At 37.2% G+C, this 23,917-nt stretch overlaps 1 protein-coding gene across 1 annotated transcript in view; it reads right to left on the bottom strand.

The window, feature by feature from the left end:
• PDE3A (phosphodiesterase 3A) overlaps positions 1–23,917 on the bottom strand; it is a 357,231-nt gene that overhangs the window by 16,418 nt on the left and 316,896 nt on the right. The window contains exons 7-14 of the mRNA XM_043439874.1: positions 22,604–22,689; positions 19,277–19,431; positions 17,211–17,348; positions 10,142–10,253; positions 3,628–3,741; positions 3,293–3,492; positions 1,426–1,629; positions 585–740 (exon numbers count right to left, since the gene is read on the bottom strand). Of these exons, the coding sequence (XP_043295809.1) occupies positions 585–740; positions 1,426–1,629; positions 3,293–3,492; positions 3,628–3,741; positions 10,142–10,253; positions 17,211–17,348; positions 19,277–19,431; positions 22,604–22,689 (1,165 nt within the window). The remainder of the gene's footprint in view (positions 1–584; positions 741–1,425; positions 1,630–3,292; positions 3,493–3,627; positions 3,742–10,141; positions 10,254–17,210; positions 17,349–19,276; positions 19,432–22,603; positions 22,690–23,917) is intronic.

Below are 23,917 nucleotides of genomic sequence, written 5' to 3'. Positions count from 1 at the left end.
AGTTTTATGTTTATAGTTAGTTAAGTCGCTCAGTTGTGTCTGACTCTGTGTGACCCCGTGGACTATAGCCCACAAGGCTCCTCTGTCCATGGGATTCTCCAGACAAGAATACTGGAGTGGGTTGCCATTTCCTTCTCCAGGGGATCTTGCTGACCCAGGGATCGAACCCAGGTCTCCTGCATTGCAGGCAGATGCTTTAACCTCTGAGCCACCAGGGTTTAGTTCAATTTTTGTCATTTTTTTAAACCTCAGATTAAATTTGGCCAGTGCCTTTTCTCATGGTATCATGAATATAAAATGACTAATCACACTTTTACAGCCTTTGGAAACTTTAGAGCAGGGGTCCCCAACCTCCAGGATCAAATGCTTGATGATCTGAGGTGGAGCACATGAAATAATATAAATAAAGTGCATGATAAATGTAATGTTCTTGAATCATCCTGAAATCAACCCCCCTACCCTATCTGTGGAAAAATGGTCTTCCATGAAATCAGTCTCTGGTGCCCAATAGGTTGGGGATTGCTGCTTTAGGGAATCTATAAGCAGCCTCAATATGGATTAAGAAAAATAGTTAAATTAGTTACCTGTTCATAAAATTCATTGACAATACCCTCTGTCCACTGAAGATGGAGCTCTTTACTCTTAGCTGGCCCATTGATATCAGCCAACTTTATACACATTTGACAAACCAGTAGACGATCATTTTCATTGGTCCAATCTATTCCAACTTCATCATTCACCTGTTTGAAGGACAAAGCTTAAATGAATGCACAAGTTGAACGGGAAAATAAATCACAGAATTCTGATCACCTTGTAAATATGTATTCTGGTCTGTCTACCATGTGCAGATAGGAATACCAGGTAATGAGAAACATCTCAGCTGTTTCAAATAACGTTATTTGGCTTGTATAAACTAGTAGTGAAATAGCTCACCTAAAAAAATAATAACAAATGATGGATCATTATGGAATTGAAAATAGATGCTATTTAATACTAGCATGTGTTATAAATTACTATTAAAATACTGTAGCTACAAATGATAAGAAAATTTCTTGAGTTACTATTTGAGCATTTATTATATGTTTGATGTATTAAATTCTGCTTCAGGTTTTTGACCTTTACTACTACCAGGTAATTAGTATTCCGCGGGGATGAGAGCAAAAAAAAAATAAAATCACAATGATAGTTAGAATTCTATTATTCTTCTGCAGTACAAGGTATAATATATACCGACAGGACCTCAATATATTAGGTTTCCAGGTTGGGCCCAATGCCTAAATAACTGCCTCTGGTTTAACACTGCATTGCATTTCATTTTCACATTCGACATCTATGAGGTGGCAGCAACGAGTTTTGTTTAACACTCTTATTCCATGGCATCTTTTAATGTGGCCAGAAAATGAGAACTGGTACAAATCTAGTTACCTTGGCATTAAATTTGGCAACAAAGTCGAAGTGCTTCTTCAGGTCAGTGGCCAGAATTGCTTCAATGACAAGGAAACGGAAATGCTTAAATTCCACGTGGTCAAGGTTAACTAAGAAGTTATAATCTGGCCGGGACATGAAAAGGTTCCATGCGGCAGCCGCGTGATGATTCTCCAGGACTGAGCGATCATTGTAGAGCACCGCCTAGGCAAAGATGAGAGTCAGGAGTTCAGCTTTTTAAATTAGAAACAAAAATAAATGAGAATGTGCAAAACATTTGGAATCATCTTTTATCATAGAACATAGAAATGCAACGTTGTGACAGCTAGTTATTAAGAATTACTTATTACTGTACATTGTTTACTTTTCTTGGTTATTTTTTCTTTTTTTGGTAAGATAAAGTTCATTTCCTCGAAATTTTATTTCAAATTCTTGTAAGTGAAGGGCGGAGACTTAGCTTATTTCAGATTACTCTTTTTTCAAAACACAGGAATTTAACCATAAAAATATGCAAATATATTAATATCCCTAAGAGGTAACTCAGTTATCGCCCACATCTAAAATAAGAATGACTTTCTTTTAATTAAACACATGTAACTAATAAAGAGGGATGATATCCCTGAGAAGCTCATAATTCAAAATATTCTTACTTCACAATCAGTCATAGGAAATATTACCCTCTGTCTAGTAATTGAAAGTATATAGTAAATATCTACTTGTTTGAATAATGCTGAGGGAAGCTGTGAAGGAAAAGAAAGTTGCCTAAAAAAATGCCTGAAGTCTAGTGTGGCAGATTGATGATGGAAGGAAAAAAAGGTATAATGACAAAAAGGAAAGACCAAGCACATGAAAATTATTATTGAGGTAAATGAAAATTCATGGACACATAGGAAAACAATGGTAAAATGTGCTGGCCAAAGGATATGCTTATATTTAGGGAAAATATATAGTGTATGGAGGAAACAGTGAAAGAAATGTAAGTAGTCAAAAAAAATCAGGATATTTGTACTGTATACAGATGAAAGGAAAATAAAGGAAATTAATTTTAATTAACTAAAGGAATACTCTAGGCTAGTCTATAAGAGAGAGTGTGGAAACAGATAAAAATAGATGAGAAGAGAGTAAAAGACAAAAAGCAAACATGACAAAAAAGAGTAATGGATCAGATTAGTCTCTAGAGCCTCTAGAAAGAAAAATAAGATCATGGGATCTTTAGTAAAACAGGTCCATCCATCTGATTAAACCAAAGTTTAATTATATAGATGGAGATTCCTAAATACTTAGTGATTGATATTTGACTCAAATTTAAGCACATGCCCAGAGGAACTTCTTTAAAGTTACTGTTTTTGAAGTTACTGTTTTTGTCAGGTAAAAAATTTACCTCGAATAAAATAAATCAATCTTTAATTCTTCCTAATCAATAAAGATGCCATAAAAATGATATTTGTTATAACGTATCTCAAAGGAACTGGATTTATATCCAAAGAAGCCTCTAATTCTTAAAGAACCGAGAAAGATTTGGTTCTCCAATCTTTTCAGAAAGAAAACTTTTGTATAAGTCAGATATTCTTTGTTGAGGAAATTCATTAATATGAATTCAAGCAGTTTTTCTTCCTCAAAAGAAAACTGAGAAAGGATCTCCATAGGTGATAAATGTAGACCTATCATTAATAACTTAGAACAAGCCATCATATCTTTTCAAAATGAGCATGGTCTCTAAGAATTTTATCTCAGGTCGAAATATAGTTTCGTTCATATTCGCTTGGTCAATTCGCTTGGCCTGCTATAAGTCAAATTAATAAAATTAATGTTCTTCAGAGAAACCTCAAAATTGAATTACTTCCCCAGGCAAAATCAAAAGGTTTACCTGAGGGGCGCTCGTTGCAACCAGGAAAGCATTAGTCCTTCCTGGGTGATCATAGTCATGCATGGCTGCAGCCACATACAAGGCCATCAATTCCAAGGCAGGGATATTTCCAGACAAACATCCGTATTTATCATCAGGCACATTATACATTTTTGAGAATACATATCCCATATGGCCATGTGTAAATCCACTGTCAGAATCTGGGAAGAGACGATGAAAATAATATAGCTTTGAAGAAAGTAGTAAACTGATATCAGTTATGCTCACTTCCTTATTTACAAAGCCACTCTTCAGTTCCCATAGTTTACAGTGGAGCACAGAGACTTAATACGTACCTGAATCGCTTGCTGATCCGTGATCATTAATCACAGTTGAGAGGCCTGGAATAGGTTGTGTCGTGAGATACCAAACAGCATGTAAGACATCCGTGGCATGGATTCTGTTGTGGTCTGTAACCAATGCAAAGGACAGGCATTCATCTGTGAACTCTGGGGTCCAAGGACTAAGAGTGCCACCTACTGGACAAACGGTTTAGTCCTCACATTTAAATAACCTGGGTGAAAGAGCCAAACATTCTAGAACAAATAGTCTGTGATTCCTCTTCCATTTCTCTGTAATATTCATAGTAACAAGAAAAAAAAAAATCTTACAATTTTCATCACACATGCAGATGTCTGAAATGAACAAATCTGTGTCCAGCATCCACCTAACATAAATTTCACTAAATAACCCAACATATATAAACTCACTGTGCGAATCCACTGCAATGCTTACTCTTGTCCTTACGCCCATGTTCCTGTGTAAAAGTATGCAGAGGACTAGAACAAAAGACCCATGAGACACTTAACCTAGGTCAGACCAATGGTCCATACCACCCAGTGTTTCATCTTTGATAAACAGCACTCAAATATAACCTGTGAATTGAAAATAGTGTTATTTTTCTGTATCACACTTAAAAATGTAAGCAAATGAGTAATGTTTTTTACATGTATTAATAGATAAAATCCACAAAGCAAATCAAAACCAAAATCGATAATGTTCTCTGATCTAGAAATTCTGGTTTGGGAATAAAGTTACAGGAAATACAGAAAAAGAAAAAATTAAAACCTCTTTGTACAATAACATAAGGGGTTGAGCCATCCCCAAATGTATAAATCTACAGGGCAACCAAATCCCCCAGTTAAAATGCCCTTATCATAGGAATGGGGCTCTATTTCTACACGTGTGGTCTAGCCTCTACGGAACCATGACCAAAGGCCCACTGTGTTCCTGGCTCACCTTCTTTCTCAGTCCATTTTTTCCAAGTTTTTCTCTTATCTGGCCCTTCAGAATACTTCACTGGTTTGGTATGCTTTATTCTAAGTATGCTAACTTCATACATTTTATTCCTAATGACCAACCATGATATGATTTCCTTCTATAAGGTAATAGATGACATCTGTGAATAGCACTCAACATATGAGGAGAAGCAAAACAGAAGAGAACAAGCAGAATCATAGTGAAAATTTGAGAGTAACACCTGTTCTCCGATCAGGGAAGAAAACAGAAATTAGGACACCTATGGTGTTGGCGGCACACAGGAGCATGTAGGAAGATGGTGTGTCTTTTCCTACGTTTCTGGCAACTTTAAGTGAAGACACATTGGTAAATCTTGGGTAAAAACTCCAGAAACTCAGTGAAGGGTTCAGGGAGGTCTTGAGAGGATGTTTTCAGAAGAGTTTTGAGAAGCAGACCTCCTAGGTTCTGGAGCAGTAAAGAGCAAACCTTGTTCACTGTATCATTGCCAAAGGTGAACACTGACTATCACCTAGTCTCCAGAGAACACTTCTATTCAAACTGGGGTCTCTATCTCCATGTATGGACTATCCCAAATGATTTAAGACAATTACATTTAAAATCTATATCTGTGCCAGTGTACAAAGTTGATCATTCTAGAAGTCTCAGGGTCTAGGACATACCTATCTCTGCTCTGACATTTATTACCTGTGTTACTGAGTCATTTAAAACATTGTCTCATTTCCTTATCTTAAAACCATGGAGACAATAATAGTGCCTATTTCATACTACAACTTTGAGAATTACAGAAGGGGACCTATTTTAAAGTGACCGCTGTATAGTAAGCTTGTGATTGATGTAAATATCATTCACCTAAAATACATGATGAAATGGTTGGATGGAATCACCGACTTACAGACATGAGTTTGAGCAAGTTCCGGGAGTTGGTGATAAACAGGGAGGCCTGGCCTGCTTGTAGTCCATGGGGTCACAGAGTCATATACGACTGAGTGACTTTATGGAACTGAACTGAAAATACATGATTGCTTTTACAATACAATGATGAGTTAGTGCAGATTACCAGTTTCCTTTCAAAAGTCAATGCTGGGCTTGTAAAAATAGAATTGAAGAGCTAAAATAAAAGCTAAGCTAAGCCATGGAGGAGGGAGAAGGCAGTGAGGACCCACCAGAAGAACATGCAACCTGGTCAGAGGGTTTCCGGGGCTATGCTGGAAGAGAGTTTCTGGGTTAAGTTCTTTACTCTTCCCTTGTGACAAGCTGGGAAAATGACTGTGTGATGTAACTACCATTACTACTACAGTCAGAGAAACCTGTGCTTGCATCCAGCATTACAAGGTGGGTGGAAGCGGTATCAGGGTATTGACTGTGTCTCTTTGGGGTGAAAAATAGACAATACCAAGTCAGGTGAACTTGTAGCTCTTGAGTTACACTGCTTCCTGGCCTGTCCTGCATCCCAAGGTCCAAGTCCAGAAGGCTTTATAGGTTATTTGTGTGTGTGTGTGCTTAGTCACTCAGTTGTGTCCAATTCTTTGTGACCCTATGGACTGTAGTCCACCAGGCTCCTTTTTCCATGGAATATTCCAGGCAAGAATACTGGAGTGGGTTGCCCTCCTCCAGGGGATCTTCCTGACCAGGGATGGAACCCACGTCTCTTAGGTCTCCTGCATTGGCAGGCAGGTTCTTTACCACTAGTGCCACCTGGGAAGCCCAAAATTTCAATGAACAAACGATCTAAATAATTTAGTGCTGAAAATGTAAAGAAAAGAAAGCTTGTCAAACACATTTTTCTGAGGTAAGTATAACCATTTTGGAGCTTCCGTGATGTCTCAGATGGTAAAGAATCTGCCTGCAATGCAGGAGACCCAGGTTTGACCCCTGGGTCAGGAAGATCCCCTGGAAAAGAAAATGACAACTCACTCCAGTATTTTGGCTTAGAGAATTCAGTGGACAGAAGAGCCTGGTGGGCTTCAGTCTATGGGGTCTCAAGAGTCAGACATGACTGAGCAACTAACACCTAACTTAGTTTATAATCATTTTAAGTAGATACATGTATATGTATAACTGAATCACTTTGCTGTACACCTGAAATTGACACATTGTTAATTGATTCTACTCCAACATAAAATAAAAGTTAAAAATTTTTTTCTATGTATGTTTTGCTTTTTAGAGATTAACATCATCTTGATTTAAAAACTAGGTATAAGAGTATATGGGGGGGGAACCCTCCTTTTGCTTTTGAGTATAGGTTCACAAGTGCTAAAGAAAACAATAGCTAAACAAACCTAACTCCTTTAATATATATAACATATATTTATATAGATACAGTTATGCAGGTGTAACTCTAAAAGGATTACATTGTCACTATCACTTAAGCAGGATGGAAAAATTATCTGCCTTTAAGAAGTCATTAAGATATTTATTAAACACATGCTCAAACCTACTATGAGAAAATATTGTGCCAAATGCTGGTGGCACTGCTGCTCTTGCCATTAATTCTCTGGGGACCAACTCAGGTGCAAAGACACCTGAGTCAACACAGGGGATTGAGAAGTTTCTATAAGACAGACAAATATGCTCGAAGATTGCTCTTCTTTTTTTGGCCTTGATAGGCAACTGACAGAGCTGAGGAATAAAATCAGAGTGATCCTTATTTTATCATTATTATTCTCATCCTCTTCCTTCATCTCTGCATTTTGGACAAATCTCTTAATAATTCTCTCACCCACCTGGCAAACACCCAGCCCCCCCACCCCCGCCTCTTGGACAACACATAAACACACGTGCACATCCTAGTAACATCACCCGCCTTCCCCTTTCCCAGAACCTGCCTAACCCCTCTTCTGTCTAAATAGACTTGTTTTCTCTTTTTCCCCTTTTCCTCAAGCACAGGGTTGAAATAAGCTGCTATGGAAGGCTGAGGTTGCATATAAAATTTATAGGTTTTTTAGAACTCAATTTACAGATTTTCTATTTAAAATTCTCTATGCTCCTATTCACCAATGAATGAAGCAAAGTACTAAAGAATAGAAATTAGACTTGAAACACTCTTTTCCCCACCTTTGGAAAGGAGCTAATGGTGTAACAGTTCTGCCCTTCTAGCTTGTTCCATGGCACCTCAGTGTCTACCTTTAAAATCGGTGGGCACATCACATACAGCTTAATCAAACTGAACTAAACAAAGGTGGTGCTGTCTGTGCTCAGTCACGCCTGACTCTGGGCCACCCCATGGACGGTAGCCCGCCAGGGGACCTTCCCAGCCCAGGGATCTAACCCGCAGTCACTTAATGTCTTCTGTTCTGGCAGGTGGGTCCTTTAGCAAAGGTTCTGGGCATAAATTTACAAGCTTTCATACTTTCCCTCTTCTCTTGGCAATTGTTAAAAAGTGTAATTAAAACTGTAGTAAAATTTTAGTTTCTAACAGTTTAGCTCATTGTCATATTAAGGCTAATCTAGCCCTATTTGGGTTACCTTTAGGCTTTTTTTGTTTAGTTAAGGGTTTATACAGAGATTAGAAACATAGTTCTCTAGGAATAAATGTTAAATTTTTGCACATGTTAATTTTAAATAATGATAAATACAGCTTTTAATAAATATCCATCTTGGTCTAAATTTATAGCCTTATAACATGCACGGTATTACGATTTAAAAGTGATCATGAATTAAGTTAAAACTTTTCTGTGAGAAGATGTAAATAAATTCCCTTTCATGTCTAACAGAACAAGCAAAGATATAACAAATTCTTTTCACATGGAATGAAGAACCTGGTATTTCAGGAAAAATATCTGGTTATTTGCAGTATATAAATAGGTAATAATAAAATTTAGAATCTGCAAACTTTTTACACTTAAATAAATACTGGTCAACTTTATGAGTTAATGGAATACTATCTAGAGAAAAGTTGAAAGATAGAGACTTGAACTCAGTGGAACCTGGCAATAGCTGATTATATTATATGGAAATTTAATATTAGTGTTATTTATAAACTTAAATTTAATTCATCAATTAATATTACTTGTAAATTTAGTCTGATGACTAGTGTTTTCAGTGGCTTCCTTTTTGTAAAAGCTTATTTATGTAATTCCTTAAGCTTCAAGAAATCACTAACACTTAGGTCAATCCCTGGCATTCAACCAGGGTAGCCCTGGGAAAATGGTATTAAAAAAAGCAAGGCTTATCTTAAGATCCTTTCAAACTACCCTTTTTTCATATCTCTCTCTCCACTTCCATGGCCCCATCTGCCAGACTTTCCCACGGCGCCCAGAGCGCTTAAATTCCCCTCTCTACCTGACTGTCCTATTTTGTCTGCATTTAGTCCCATATTCTCCCACAAATATCATTTGTAGATTTAACCTTGATTCTCCTTTTCTACCATACAACTTGTAAATTCAATAACTCATTCCTCTTTTCTATCACACAACATCAACTGTGCATTTTTATCCTAACGTAGCATGTGATGGCATTTTCAAAACCAGCATCTTAATAATGGATCACTTGGTTAATGCACTACCCCACCCCTTCTGAACACACTTGTTCTAATCTCCATTCAGCTTTTACTTAAGCTGTCTGCTGCTAGAAATAGACATGAGTTCTGGGGTTCTAAAGTTCAAAGTAGGTAAAAGCAAATTTAGAAACTTAAAAGTTAAAATGTGATTTAAGTAATACAAGCTCTAGTCAACATATTATATTTAACTATTTTTTCTTTCTATGTATTTATTTCTAAAGTTTCATGTGATTTCTGTACACTTCTGATTAGATTTACAGCCATTTCTCCAGTTTCATATATTTTGTAGCACGTAGGACAATGCTACTTACATGTTCTGATGATATAGAAATGCCACATATTGAAAATTTACTATCTCTTCTGTGTTCCAGTTCCTCATGATTACAAAGGACAGATTTATTCTCACAATATTCAAAGTTCATAAGCTTGAACCCTTGGTTGTGTCTTATCCTTTGGTCTTCACATTTTATCTTGATTTTTAAAAAAGTTCCTAATAATTTCTCCACAACCACTTCCAGTTGCCTTTTCTTTTTCTATTTTATTCATTAGACCATCATCTTCCTGTCCCTCTATTCCCAGCTAGGCTTATCTTGTACTGAAAAACTTTAATTGTGAGTTAACTTGGCAGATGCTAGAGCAAAGGTTGAGAATTCTACCCAGTAAGAGGAGTATGTTGTAAAATGAGCAATAAATTAACATGTATTTATTTAGTACACACTTAAATTGGAGCTACTTATGTGCAAGGTACTATTATTACCTTTTAACAATTATTACATTACTTTATCCTTGCAACAATCCTATGAAGTAGTTATTATTATATCCATTTTACAGATTAAGAAATGAGGCATTTAGAGGTTAATTAAGACCAGGGTGTCCTATAGCTGATTTGTAAAGGGACCAGGATGCTAACATAAACTACTATCTCCTAATCACTACACCAGGTGACCATATAGGATGCTTACAATGTGTAATTCTGTGCTAGCTCTTAATTCAATGTCCCATTACCCATAGCAAATTTAATGGATTTCAAAAGTATTAATTCTTCTACTTACAAGGAATTTCCCTGTAGCCAGTCTCCAAAGCATGAAAATAATTCATGAATTCCCTAACTGGAATTTTAAAAGCTTCAAAGAGGCCCATGTCTTCAAAAAGTCTGTATGATACCTGTAAAAGTAAAAGTCAAGGTCTTACAAAACATCCCTTGATGTGTATTAGACATAAAGAGAAAAATGGGGAAAAAAGTATACATTCTATCAACCATATTAATGTATTGCCTATAGAAATCCTTACTGGAAACAACAGATCAAATAGATATTGAAGATCTCTATGTCCTAGCCCTCTATATAATCTATTTTTAAAGGTAGAGACATAAACCCAAGAAACAGCCAATGAAAAAATCCAGTATATACTAAAGAAATATAACAAGGTACTAAATTGTGTGTGATATCAATAATAAGAGAATGATACTGAGTAACTTGCTAATTGTATAATATATGTGCTAAGTAAAGAATGAGAGGAAGCTTTCATCTGGACTAATTTTATAAATTTAAAAAAGCTTTCTAGAGGATAAAGAACTGTGCCTTAATGAAGAATAAGGGAATAGAATTACAAGAAAGAAAAGGTTGTCTTGACTGAAATATATAGAGAAAAAAAATTTGTTCTAATCCAGTATAAATAAAAATGTTTGAACTATTTTTCCTCATTTGCCATCTCTCTCCTTTGAATATCTATTCTCCTTCTAATTACTTTCATAGCTCTAGAGACTCAAATCAACTAAATATCTTTGGATGTGACTGGTATCTTTGATAAGCAAATTGTGGAGAATGAAAAAAAAATGATAAAGGCACAGAAGAGAGTAATTGGGAGAGAAATGGTTACTCACATGGCAGGGTGGAGAGCAGCACCATTTATAGTGACCGCACTTTTATCGTTAAAGTACAGTGTGTAAGTCAATGATATTTCAATACAAATTTTTAAAAAAGTGGTCTCACTTTATGTCACAAAGGCACAGTACTGGTTATAATTCAGGAGACTTTGAGAAAGAATTATTTATCCTTTCAGTTATTTGTATTCTTGCTTAAAATTCTCGAACTACTTCTAAATGTTTGATAACTTCATAGTTAAATTTCTATTTTCATTATGAACCTTATATCTACTCAAGTTCACTAATATTCTTTTATTTGGATATTTAATTTTCATCAATATCATATGTTTATATTTGTGTACATGCATACACACACATTTATGGGACTTCCCTGGTGATTCAGACAGTAAAGAATCTGTCTGCAATGCAGGAGACCCCAGTTCGAATCCTGGGTCAGGGAAGATCCCCTGAATAAGGGAATAGCAACACACTCCAGTATTCTTGTCTGGAAAATTCCAGTGACAGAGGAGCCTGGTGAGCTATAGTCCATGGGGTCACAAAGAGTTGGATGTGACTGACTGACTAACACACACATACACATTTATATATAACTAAAAAAAGGGATTTATTCATTCAGCATATGTCTACTGAGTGTCTCCTTCTGTTTAAGACAATTTCCATATATAATGCATATATATGCATACATATATGTATATACACACATGTACATACATATATGTATATATACACATATACACATGTATGTATACATACACATACATACATACATACATATATGTATATACACATATGTATACACACACACACACACACATATGAAAAAACAAGGAAGCTTTCCTTAAAAGAATTGATGGTCCAGCTGGTGAGGGCAGCAAACTATAGACATAATTAATAAGGTACACTCTCTGACTGAGCTTCCCGAGTGGCTCACTCTGCAATGCAGGAGACCACCTGCAGCACAGGAGACGTGGGTTCGATCCCTGGGTCTGGAAGAGCCCCTGGTGAAGGAAATGGCACCCCATTCCAGTATTCTTGCCTGCAAAATCCCATGGACAGAGGAGCCTGGTGGGCTATATTCCATGGGGTCACAAGAGCCGGACAGAACATAGCAACCAAACCACCACCACACTATGACTGAAAGGGATGTTATATGATAAAAGAAAAAGGGAAGCAGGAATAGAGCTTTGAGTCCAGGAGGACGTGGCAATTGCTATTTTAAATACGGTGGTCAGAAGAGGCATATTCAGGTGAGTTTCAGCAAATAATTGAAGGAGACGCAGAGTGTGGTATAGGAATATCTGAGGAAAGTTTTCTAAGTAGAAGAGAAAGATGGTGCAAAGGCCCTGAGGTATGTCTGCTATCCTCACAAAACAGCAAGAAGACCATCATGGTCGAAACAGAATGAATGAGGACAGGAGTAAAATTTAAGTTAATGACTATAGAGGGGTATTGACTGGGGTGCAATCCTCTTTCACAGCCAGGTTGACCAGTGTTAGGACTTTTATACCGAGTGAGGCAGGGAATGTTTGAAGCGTTGAAGCAGGGAAGGTGTCTTTATTTGACTTATGTTTTCAAAGGAGCACTGTGGCTGCCCACTGGGAATAGAGTATGTATATTATTTACACGTGCTTTTTTCACTTTGAAAAAACTATACAGGCCAGTGTACTTAATTTTGCCCCTTTTTCTGTTACATAACATCTCCACCTCCTCTCTTTAAAAATGCAATAGAAAGTTAAGTTTGTGGTTTCTGTCATATTTTGTAGTTCTTCCAGTTATTTTCTCCTTATTATTGCTTTAAGTTATATTTGAGTTCTTGTTTATAAATACCCAGTGGATTTAACTATACATGTTACTGCAAAAAAATTTATTTATAGTAGCAGCAGCTATTGACACACATGTATACTCACTATTTTGTATAGATATATATGGAATTTAATAAGTTTGATGCCTCCTCCAAGTACTTTACATATATTAATTACTTACATTAATTAATCTATATAGCATCTAATGAGATAGACAGTGTTACTTATTACACTTGAAAGCAGAGGACGCTAAGGCACAGAGAAGTTGAATGACTTGTAAAACATCACACAGCTGACACATTATCAGACCAGAATTCAAGTCCAGCATTATGGCTTCAGATTGTGTGCTCTTAACTGTTTCATATCCTATCACTATTATTTGAAAAGCAATATTGTTAGGACTGTAAATGACTAAAGTTTCCTATTATTTTCTTTAAATATTTGAAAGATGAATTGAAAAATTCAGACAAGATATTTTTAGGGTATGATTTTCAAATAGGAAAATTTTCACCAAGAAGCTGTTAGAAATCAACAGGCAATGATCCAAACTCATAAATAAAGAAAAGTCACTGTTAACTGGGTAAATATTCGTAACCAAAAAAAGTAAATACTCTTCCCAAATCTGAATGATGTCCTTTTAAATTTGTTAAAATAAACATGATAATCATCAAAAAGGCAGGCAGTACATTAAGGCTGAGAAGTCATTTCCATTGCACATATGTCTCTTTAAAAGTCTTTTGAAGTGAAACTTTTTCTGTGTAGTCTCAGCCAGAAGGTGATTTCTTGGAATGTTCAAGTTAATTCATTTCAGCTGTCCTAAAGCCTTATAAAGTGCAAAAAAAAAAAAAAAAAAGCCTTTTACACCCTGAAAATTTCATGGTTTTTGTGCTTATAAACTCAAATCAGAGAAGAAATATCATAAAGTTCTACTTAGCAAGGCAAATAAAGTTGGCTTTTCTCAAAGTTCAATATTTGGTTTTTTAGAAAAATAGTGACATTGTAAATCACGTAGTTATGTATTTATATTTGAGAGATAAGTGGAAAAAAGATACAAAAATCTAATTGCTATTTATATCTAATCTTTCCATTGTCTGTTTATATTCACAAGTTAGAAAATGTTTTGTGGCAAAACCTGTCAAGTTCCTCTCTTCTGTCCCTCCCCTAGCCCCCATCCCCACCACTCACTGAATTTCAAGGGGGTTAGGTTCCTGCAATGCTATTTAGTACAGTCACTTGTGCTGGAAAACCAACTGCTATAATGACAACTTTCTGTTGCTCAGACTTTCCATTCTGAGTTTGAAAATATAATAAACAAATGCATTGGGGGTGCTGAAAATAATTTGAAATAAAGGTAAAAAGCCTGGACTTCCTATATATAGATACATCAAATCCTGGGCCCAATGTTTACCATATGACTTTGGATGGGCAGTATCGTTTCTTTTTTAAGTCTCAGTTTCTCCTTCTGTCAACTAGAGATTTAAAAAAAAAAAAATACCTGCATCCATATTACTCTGAAGACAAAATTGTAAAGTTTTGGGACATCTGTGACATATATACCAAACACAAAAGAATTTGAGGCTTTTCTTCCCATACCAGGGATCACAATCTTCAATAGAAGAGAAAACAGAATTCCTGGCCTGCTGATACCTCTTCTCGTGGCATCACTTCAGGCATTTTTCCAGGTAAAATCACACCTTCAGAGTTCTGGTGTGCAATGAGTTTCAGGGATGGGACACAACACCTCCCTGGAGAAGTCTTGAGGCATGAAGCAGAGGCGGATTGAATAAAACTGGGTCCCTTTTAGACCTGCCTTCAAGCTCAGCCAGCAGAAAAAGATGCTAAAGATGGTGCTCCGGATCGAGGAGAAAGGAAGAGAAGAATGGCACTAAGTAATTTGCAAAAACACGCATATATCTTGAGGATAGTCTGCCAAATGAAATAAGCCAGACAGAGAAAGACAAACACCATATGATTTCACTTATATGTGGAATATAACAAACAAGATTAGTGAACAAACCACACAAAAAGAAACATGTAGACATAGGGAACAGAGCAGAGATGAGGGAGGGCAAAATAGGTGAAGGGGGTCAACTGTATGGTGATGGGAACATTTTCAGTGGTGGCACCCAGTAGGGTCTACAGAAGAACAAATACAGTGTGCACATGAAACTTGTATAATATCCTAAACCAATGTTACCTTAATAAAATTTTTTTAAGAAAAAAAAAAAAATGGATAGTATCTCTAAGTCAAAGTTCAAGGGCTACCACTCTGGTTCTCAATGTGTTCATGGTCAGAACAGAGTCCAATAGAGGCTATGACCATGTGTTATGGAGACTCTGTACTTATTTTGAACTTCACAAGCCATCCATCATTTGAACATACCTCTGTGTGCAGCAAGTTGAAGTGTCATTATTTGGATACATATCTAATTTTCCCATTGGAGCAGAAGTTCCTTGAAGGCAGGGACACATTTTTTGTCTTGAAGACTAGCCTAGCATTTGTGTTTGAGGAACAGTAGAGGAAAAGTTATCTCTATTCCTTCCTTTAAACTTTCATGGATCAGTAATCCTCACTTTTTTTTTTTATTTTGGTGTCACTGTTTTATTTTATTTTATCTTTAAGTTCTACAATCAGATACTTGCTCAGAGTTCTGAAAAAAGCCCGTGTCCACCGCACAGAGTAGGGATCAGTCCAGCAAATGATTTCTCTTCTAGCATTTTGCAGGCAAGGGTTAGTGAGTCCTGAATTCTCACCTAAGTCTGATATTAACAAATCTTTTAGTCTTTAGTATCTCCACTGTGATATTTCTCCATTCTCTAAGAACTCACCTAAAACATTTTTAAATAAGCTCATAACTATCATTTCAAGATAGCTCAGTTGGTAAAGAATCTGCCTGCAATGCAGGAGACCCTGGTTTGATCCCTGGTCGGGAAGATCTGCTGGAGAAGGGAAAGGCTACCCACTCCAGTATCCTTGGGCTTCCCTTGTGGTTTAACTGATAAAGAGTCTGCCTGCAATGTGGGAGACCCTGGTTTGATTCCTGGGTTGGGAAGATTCCCTGGACACGGGAAAGGCTACCCACTCCAGTATTCTGGCATGGAGAATTCATGGACTGTATAGTCCATGGGGTCACAAAGAGTCGGACACGACTGAGCCTGTTGTTCAGTCACATCCAACACTTTGAGACCCCATGGACTACAGCACACCAGCCTTCTCTGTCCTTCACTATCTCCCAGAGTTTGCTCAGACTCATGTCCATTGAGTCAGTAATGCTATCTGACCACCTCATCCTCGGTTGCCCCCCTTCTCCTCCTGCCCATGATCCCAACTGATTGAGTGTGCATTTTAGTAGGGGCTAGATAATGAAGCCCTCTAATGGAGACAGATAATGGAGAAGGAAATGGCAACCCACTCCAGTACTCTTGCCTGGAAAATCCCATGGACGGAAGAGCCTAGTAGGCTACAGTCCGTGGGGTCACAAAGAGTTGGACACGACTGAGCGACTTCACCTCACCTTAGATAATGAAGCAAATCCTTATTGTTTTATTTATTGTGAACAGACATTTTCAAATTCTTAATTTCTGTATGTTTTCTCTTTCTCTCTGTGAAATGAAACATTATTTGGGAAATCTTGAAACTGGTCAAACTTAAGGAAAAAAAGAAAAAGACTTTTTATGTAGCAATAGTTTTATTCTATATTTCTTGTGATACTGAAAGATGTTTTTCACATTTAAATAAACAGAGCTATATTTTATGCTTCTCACAGATTGAGGGAACCATACTTTTAATATTTTATTTTTGATAAGGACTAAAGTGAAAGAAAGTAAAAGTGTTAGTCACTCAGTTGTGTCTGACTCTTGGGGACCTCATGGACTGTAGCCCACCAGGCTTCTCTGTTCACAGAATTCTCCAGGCAAGAATACTAGAGTGGGAAGCTGTTCCCTTCTTCAGGGGATTTCTTAACCCAGGGATCGAACCTGGGTCACCTACACTGCAGCTGGATTTTTCATCATCTGAGCCACCAGATAAGGCCTACACACTGTACTACTCAAAAGTTTAAAAAAAAAAAAAGTCATTGGAAATAATTAGACAATAAGTTAGTGTTTATAAATTGGCAGCTTTCTTCTTTTGAGGGCTTGGTTCAGCTTTCATTAGTTGAATTTTATGAATTTAGATCATTTCTTCACTTCACTTTTGTATCCCTGCTCCCTCCATTTTGTCTTAGAATATATATAATATTTTAATTGCAGAATACAATATTCTACTGACTTAAAGTTCCGATTTCTTTTGCTATCCCACCACCAAGGATTCTACAGAATGCTGGGTATTCTCCACCTAATGCTCATCAGTGGTGTTAACCATGTACAGAGCTTTAAACAACTAAGGAATATTTTCTCTACATTTAAAGTCATATGCATGAATGCATTTCTTACCTGACTAAGAATACGGCCACATTTTCTTCCTATTTTTTCCACCAAATCAAAAATTGGAAAATTCCAAGTATTCAGTTGCTCCATAATTGAGTCCAAGTTATCCATGACAAGAGGTTCAGGAGCAAGAATTGGTTTGTCCTATAATGAAGATAAAAATATTTTAACAATGTGCAGTTTTTCTACACTGTTCCTTCTTTGGTAAGTTCAACAGTGGAGTTCAACTGAAATAAATGACTTTGGGGTGAATGAGTGATCTTAAAAAAAAAAGTCAAAAGAAACAAAATATAGACCCCAAAGTAATGAGAAAAGGCCTTAATGATTCAGACCATGAGTTTTGCATTTATGTGCCTGCCTATTGCCGGTTCATCTATGCTACAGAAAAATTGGATGCTTCTTTCATACATTAACATAACTGCTTTTTAGTCTTCTGTGGAATTCTTAAATAAAGATTCAAGGACTTCCGAACACTCTGAAATTGTATGCAAATTTATTTCTATATATTTATGTAAATTCTCCTGAGATGAGGATTCCTGGCTTATATTGAACTCTAAAAAAAAAAAAAAGCCCTGAGTAGGGAGAGGGAGTAAATCACCGGTATTCTAATTGGTCCAATTTATATTATTACTTCAAAATCAGCATTCATCCTATAGAGTTACAATTACTACAATTTTCAGGTATTTTCGTTTAATTCATGTGATGCATGGTTTCCAAAAAATAAGCACCAAATATATGTACAGACAAAAATGTATAATGGGTACCAAATGACATTCTTAAGAGTTTATTTACTAGGAAAAAAAAATAATGAGGATAAAGAAACACCTAAGTTATTTTATCTGACAATTTTAAACTATAAATAGTAGGAGGGGATATATATATGTATACATATATATATATCACATTTATATATAATATATATATAACTATATATATATAGTTAGGGAAGAGCCAGGTAACGCTAGTGGTAAAGAACATGCCTGCCAATGCAGGAGATATAAGAGATGCAGGTTCAATTCCTGGGTTGGGAAGATCCCCTGGAGAAGGAAATGTCAACCCACTCCAGTATTTTTACCTGGAGAATCCCATGGACAGATAGAGCCTGGAAAGCTACTGTTCATAGGGTAACAAAGTTTTGAACATGACTGAAGCGATTTAGCACGCATATGTATAGCTATGATTTGCATTGTTGCATGGTAAAAACCAATACAACATTGTAAAGCAATTATCCTCCAATTAAAAAATAAAAGTATAAATGGTAAATTAGGTAAAAGAGAAATGATAAAAGCAACAATGGAAAATCACATTATGGTCAACTGTTTTCTGCTATTTATTGCCTCCCCCAGATGAACCGGACTCAAATGTATGCTTCTGTCCTCATTAAGTGGAGCTCTTTAAATACACGGAATAAGTCATCACTAAAAAATATTTTAATGGGGAGCAAATGTCAATGTCAACCTGGTTTAATATAACAATGAAAATAAACAGTGGCTCACTCCCTAAATCAAGGAGGTGCTAGAAAAAGCCAACAGAGGTCCTAAGATAATAGATAGATTTCATTTTGATTGATTGACATTTATAAAATATTATCTTCCTGATTGAAACAGTTAATTTTCCTAGGCATATTTACATTTTTAGATTGGGTTAAGAAATATTGTAATCAGATGTGGAGATGAACACTTAAATTTTTAATCATTAAATAATAGAACTGACGCTATGGGCTGTAGCCTGCCAGGCTCCTCTGTCCACAGGATTCTCTAGGCAAGAATATTGGAGTGGATTGCCATTTCCTCCTCCAGGGCATCTTTCCTACCCAAGGATCAAACCCACATCTCTTAATGTCTCCTGCACTGGGAAGTAGGTTCTTTACAACTAGCGCCACCTGGGAAGCCACAATAGAATCTCGAGACCAATAAGACTGAGATAGAGAAAAACAATACAGATACATATAGGAAGGGCTACAAGATACATGTAACCCAAGTAAGACATGATTCAGGGATATATTTCTAAGTCAATCCTGTCACAGAAGCCAATTTTCAAGTAAATGAGTGAGATAAGTGATGGGTGCCTACCAGGAACATCATGGTCTCCGGAGCATAGGTGCTGCAAGCCGACGTCTTCCTCAGAGCCTCTCTGGGGCCCTCAGTCTCATCTTCATTCTGTACAATATCACTACTATCACTGTTGTTATTGGTTTCATAATCAGAGGTAACTTGAGTGATGTCATCTGCAATTAAAAGGCAATAGCTTATTATGAAACTTGCAATGAAAAAAGGGGTCCCATTTAAGCAAATAGTCCTAAAACACATAGTACAGATATCATAGTTAGGAAAATACCATTTTCCCGAGCTTACACACCAAGAACATAGGACCATAGGGTGGGCGAGAGCACACATTTTTGTTGTTGTTCAGTTGCTAAGTCATGTCCAACTATTTGTGACCCCATGGACTGCAGCACCCCAGACTTCCCTATCCTTGCTACTTCCCAGAGTCTCAGCAAACACATTCATTTTAACCCAATAAAATAGATGGAATTATGATCTGTGATTTATATGACATTTAATAAGCCCTCAATAATAATGCTCAGGTCAGTAGTTGATACCTCTTTGTGATCCCATGGATTGTAGCCTGCCAGGCTCCTTTGTCCATGGAATTCTCCAGGCAAGAATACTGGGGTGAATGGCTGTTTCCTTCTCCAGGGGATCTTCCTGATCCAGGAATCTAACTCAGGTCTCCTGCACTGCAGGCAGATTCTTTACCATCTGAGTTACCAGGGCTGCTAATCCCCAAATCCCATTTTCTCTCTCCCTCACACACTTTCCTCTTTGGTAACCATAAGTTTATCTTCTATGTCTGTGCATCTACTTCTGTTTTGTAGATAAGTTCACAGGTGTCATATAAACTCCTATGACTTTATATTTCTTTTTCTTTTATGCATGCACCAACACACTAAATTACCAAGCAGCTGACTAGAACCCTAACTCTAGAAATGTCACATGGGCAAGACAATTTGAGGTGATATCCAAGAACAAAGTAACCTGTAGAATATAGAAGCCACAGCATGTGCCAAAGAGCATGGCAGGTCCTTGTATCCAATCTTGGTCCCTGGAGATCTGTACCTCCTTCCTTCCCCATCTCCACTGTCTTTCATTGCAGTCAGTACCAAACTGTGTTAATCAGAAAATGCATCAGGTAATGTCAAGAGTCTGAAGAACACGCTTCTGGGGTAAAGACCTCAAGAAGCTTCTTGTAGCTGAATAAAACACCTGTCTGAAATTTATGGGGTGCTTGCTACGTGGCAGATACCACAGAAAGCACTTTGTTTGTACAAACATGCTGAATCCTGTCAACAATCCTATGAGGCAGGTATTATTGCATTACTGCATTACTATTATGCTCACTTTACAGACAGGAAACTGAGGCACAGAAAGGCTTAAATTGCCCAAGAGCCCACAGCTGGTAAATCCTACCACCAGAAGCAAACTTATGAAATCTGAGTTCCTATATTCTACTTCTGATGAAATCCAGCTTTGTTTAAAATGGTTATTGCTTTCCATGACCTATGAAATCTTCACCTTTTCCTAAGTCACAAAGATATCTTCCTGTGTTTTCTTTCAGAAGTTTCACTGTTTTAGCTTTTACCATTGGGTCTGTGCGCCATCTCAGGATAAAAGTTTCATATGGTGTGAAGTAAGGGGTGAGATTCATTTTTTTCCAGCCCTTTTGGCTTGGAAAAGTGGATCTTTGTTGAAAGTTCAACAACTGAATAGGTGTGGGTCTAATGTGGCACTTTCTACTCAATTCCATATGATTCTATTTGATAATCTTTACACCAGCACCATACTTTCTTCATTATGGTGGTTTAAGTCTTGAAGGAAATTTTGTTCTTTTTTTCCAAAGCTGCTTGAATAGTCTAGGCTTGTCACATGTCCTCATATTGCTGGTGAACAATGGCTTTTATTATGTAGCCTATTCTGATCAGGAGTATCCTGTGGCACATTTCCAAGGACCTGTCTTTATTTTATCTTTCTCATGCAACTGCTTCTATGTTAGAATCAGACACAGTAATTATAGAAAATGTAATTGATAAGTTTCAATCCCAGAATCTGCAGAAAAATGAAGAAGCACACTCAAGGGCCATATAGCTCTACAGGAGACCAAAGGTGATAAGGAAACACTCCTTATTCTATCAGCCTCAGTAGAGTCAGGGAAGATCAGGGATATAGAAAAGAGAATATGTTGAGTCTTCAGTGTACCATATCATATAATGGCCACACAGAGAATCCTCCTTTTAATTTCTTCTTGCCTACGTCCCCGGACCTTTGTCCACTGCCATAGCACATCATTCTCGCAGGCAAATAATCAGTATTTGTTGCGTATTAAAAGATGTTGGAGCAGATAATTAAGACCCATTCTTAGATCACTCTATCATCATAAAGTCTAACGTTCGTGTGTGTGTGTATGTGCACACGTGCTCAGTTGTGTCTGACTCTTTGCAATCGCACGGACTATAGCCTGCCAGGCTCCTCTGTCCACGGAATTTTCCAGGCAAGGATACTGGAGTGGGTTGCCATTTGCTACTCCCAGGGGATCTTCCTGACCTGGGGGTCGAACCCTGGTCTCTTGGGTCTCCTGTTTTGGCAGGTAGATTCTTTACCAGTAGCGCCACCTGGTTTCCTATCTTGTGAACTTGCAGCAATAACAAAAGCAAGTCCCTAGGGTTACACCAGTAAAAGTAAAATAATAATTATTACAATAATTATGGCAGCAAACACTTACTCCTTACAGTGACCCAGATACTGTAATAAATGCTTATGTGCTTTAGTAATTTAACTATCTATAATCCTGTTCCAGTAGGACCTTTATTATCTCTATTCTACTGATGAAGGAACTAAGACACAGAGATTACAGACAAGTCAGAAGCAGAATCAGGATATAAATCAGGCTGCAATGCCTATTCTTCTGAGCTCTGTAATACTGCCTCAAGAAAAACTATGGTTTTTACCTCCCAAACTCACAGTAGTCTAAGCAGGGTCAATTCTCAGGCTCTGCGATGGAGATCCCCAGAACGTACCCTAAGATAGATGACCCTCCCATGTCCAAGATAAAATAGCATTTCTATAGCATTCTATACATTACAGAAAATGGTGTCTCATTTAAAAATATATTCATTTGTGTATAGACACAATAAACATTTTTGATAGCTTTGCATCAAAACGTAACCCATGATTAACTCTAGGTAGTAGGACTATGGATGATTTTCATTTCCTTCATTGTCTTTTTAAACTTGCAATCTAAAAAACTCAGAAACATATGTTACCTTTTTCTGATCAGAAAAAAAATAAAAAATCTAGCAGAGCAATTTCCATTTTGAGGAACAGAATCCATAGAAGAATTACCTGTTCTGCTTGGTGTCCGAATGGCCGCCCCACTTCTTTCCAGGGGCCCATCGGCAGAAGTCCCTTGGGAATATGGTCTGCCACAGCTGAGAAATAATGGAACAGCTGTAAGTAGGTCCTTTCTTTTCAGAAAATTGTAGGCACACACCATGTATGTATACATTAAGATAAATAACAGTCAAATATTCTGGCAGTCTACTTATTCCTTTGATGGAAAAAAATCATTTTGTCTTATGCAAGGACATTGATATGTGGGATACTGTTTTGGGCAGTGGTAAGGAAAGCATGTTAAAAAGCAGAGACATTACTTTGCCAACAAAGGTCTGTGTAGTCAAGGCTATGGTTTTTCCAGTAGTCATGTATGGATGTGAGAGTTGGGCTATAAAGAAAGCTGAGCGCCGGAGAATTGATGCTTTTGAACCGTGGTGTTGGAGAAGACTCTTGAGAGTCCCTTGGACTGCAAGAGGATCCAACCAGTCCATCCTAAGGGAAATCAGTCCTGGGTGTTCATTGGAGGGACTGATGTTGAAGCTGAAACTCCAATACTTTGGCCACCTGATGCGGAGAGCTGACTCATTTGAAAAGACCCTGATGCTGGGAAAGATTGAGGGCAGGAGGAGAAGGGGACGACAGAGGATGAGATAGTTGTATGGCATCACCAAGTCGATAGACATGGGTTTGGGTGGACTCCAGGAGTTGGTGATGGACAGGGAGGCCTGGCGTGCTGCAGTTCATGGGGTTGCAAAGAGTTGGACACGACTGACCAACTGAACTGAACTGAACTGAACTGAACTGAAGGAAAGCATAATCAATACAAAGGATCAGATACTCTGTTCAACTCTCATGCTCTTCCACAATCAAGATCATATTTGAGGTGAAATGAAACTGTTGGTAACTTTCTCTCACGTTATTTAGAGAATCCTGGGATAGTCAGCTACATACTTACAGCAGTGATTTTGGAAGTGCCCATGTGTATTTGGTTAAAAATATCTTTCCCAGTGGAATCACTTTGTGTCTGCTAAAAAGCTTCATGACTAGATTTATTTCTGTGGGTTCTGTTCAAAAAGCCCTTTAAAAAATGACTGCAAACATGAAAATAAAAAAATGGTAGATTATTTTTATTTTTTGCCATAAAATTTAATTATTTGTTTTCAGATGGATCAGTTCACCTGTTAAGGCCCTATGGAAATGAATAAAGGATACATACATTTTGACAAACAGTGGACGTACACCTGACCACACAGGATGCAAGTTGAGAAAAACAGATCAAGGGAGTATACTGTGGGTAACGGAGAAAAAGGGCTTCCCTGGGGG

The sequence above is a fragment of the Cervus canadensis genome, chromosome 21, assembly GCF_019320065.1.
Source record: "Cervus canadensis isolate Bull #8, Minnesota chromosome 21, ASM1932006v1, whole genome shotgun sequence".
NCBI lineage: Eukaryota > Metazoa > Chordata > Mammalia > Artiodactyla > Cervidae > Cervus > Cervus canadensis.
Note: the sequence above shows the minus strand (reverse complement) of the source record. Positions and strands in the feature narration are given on the sequence as shown.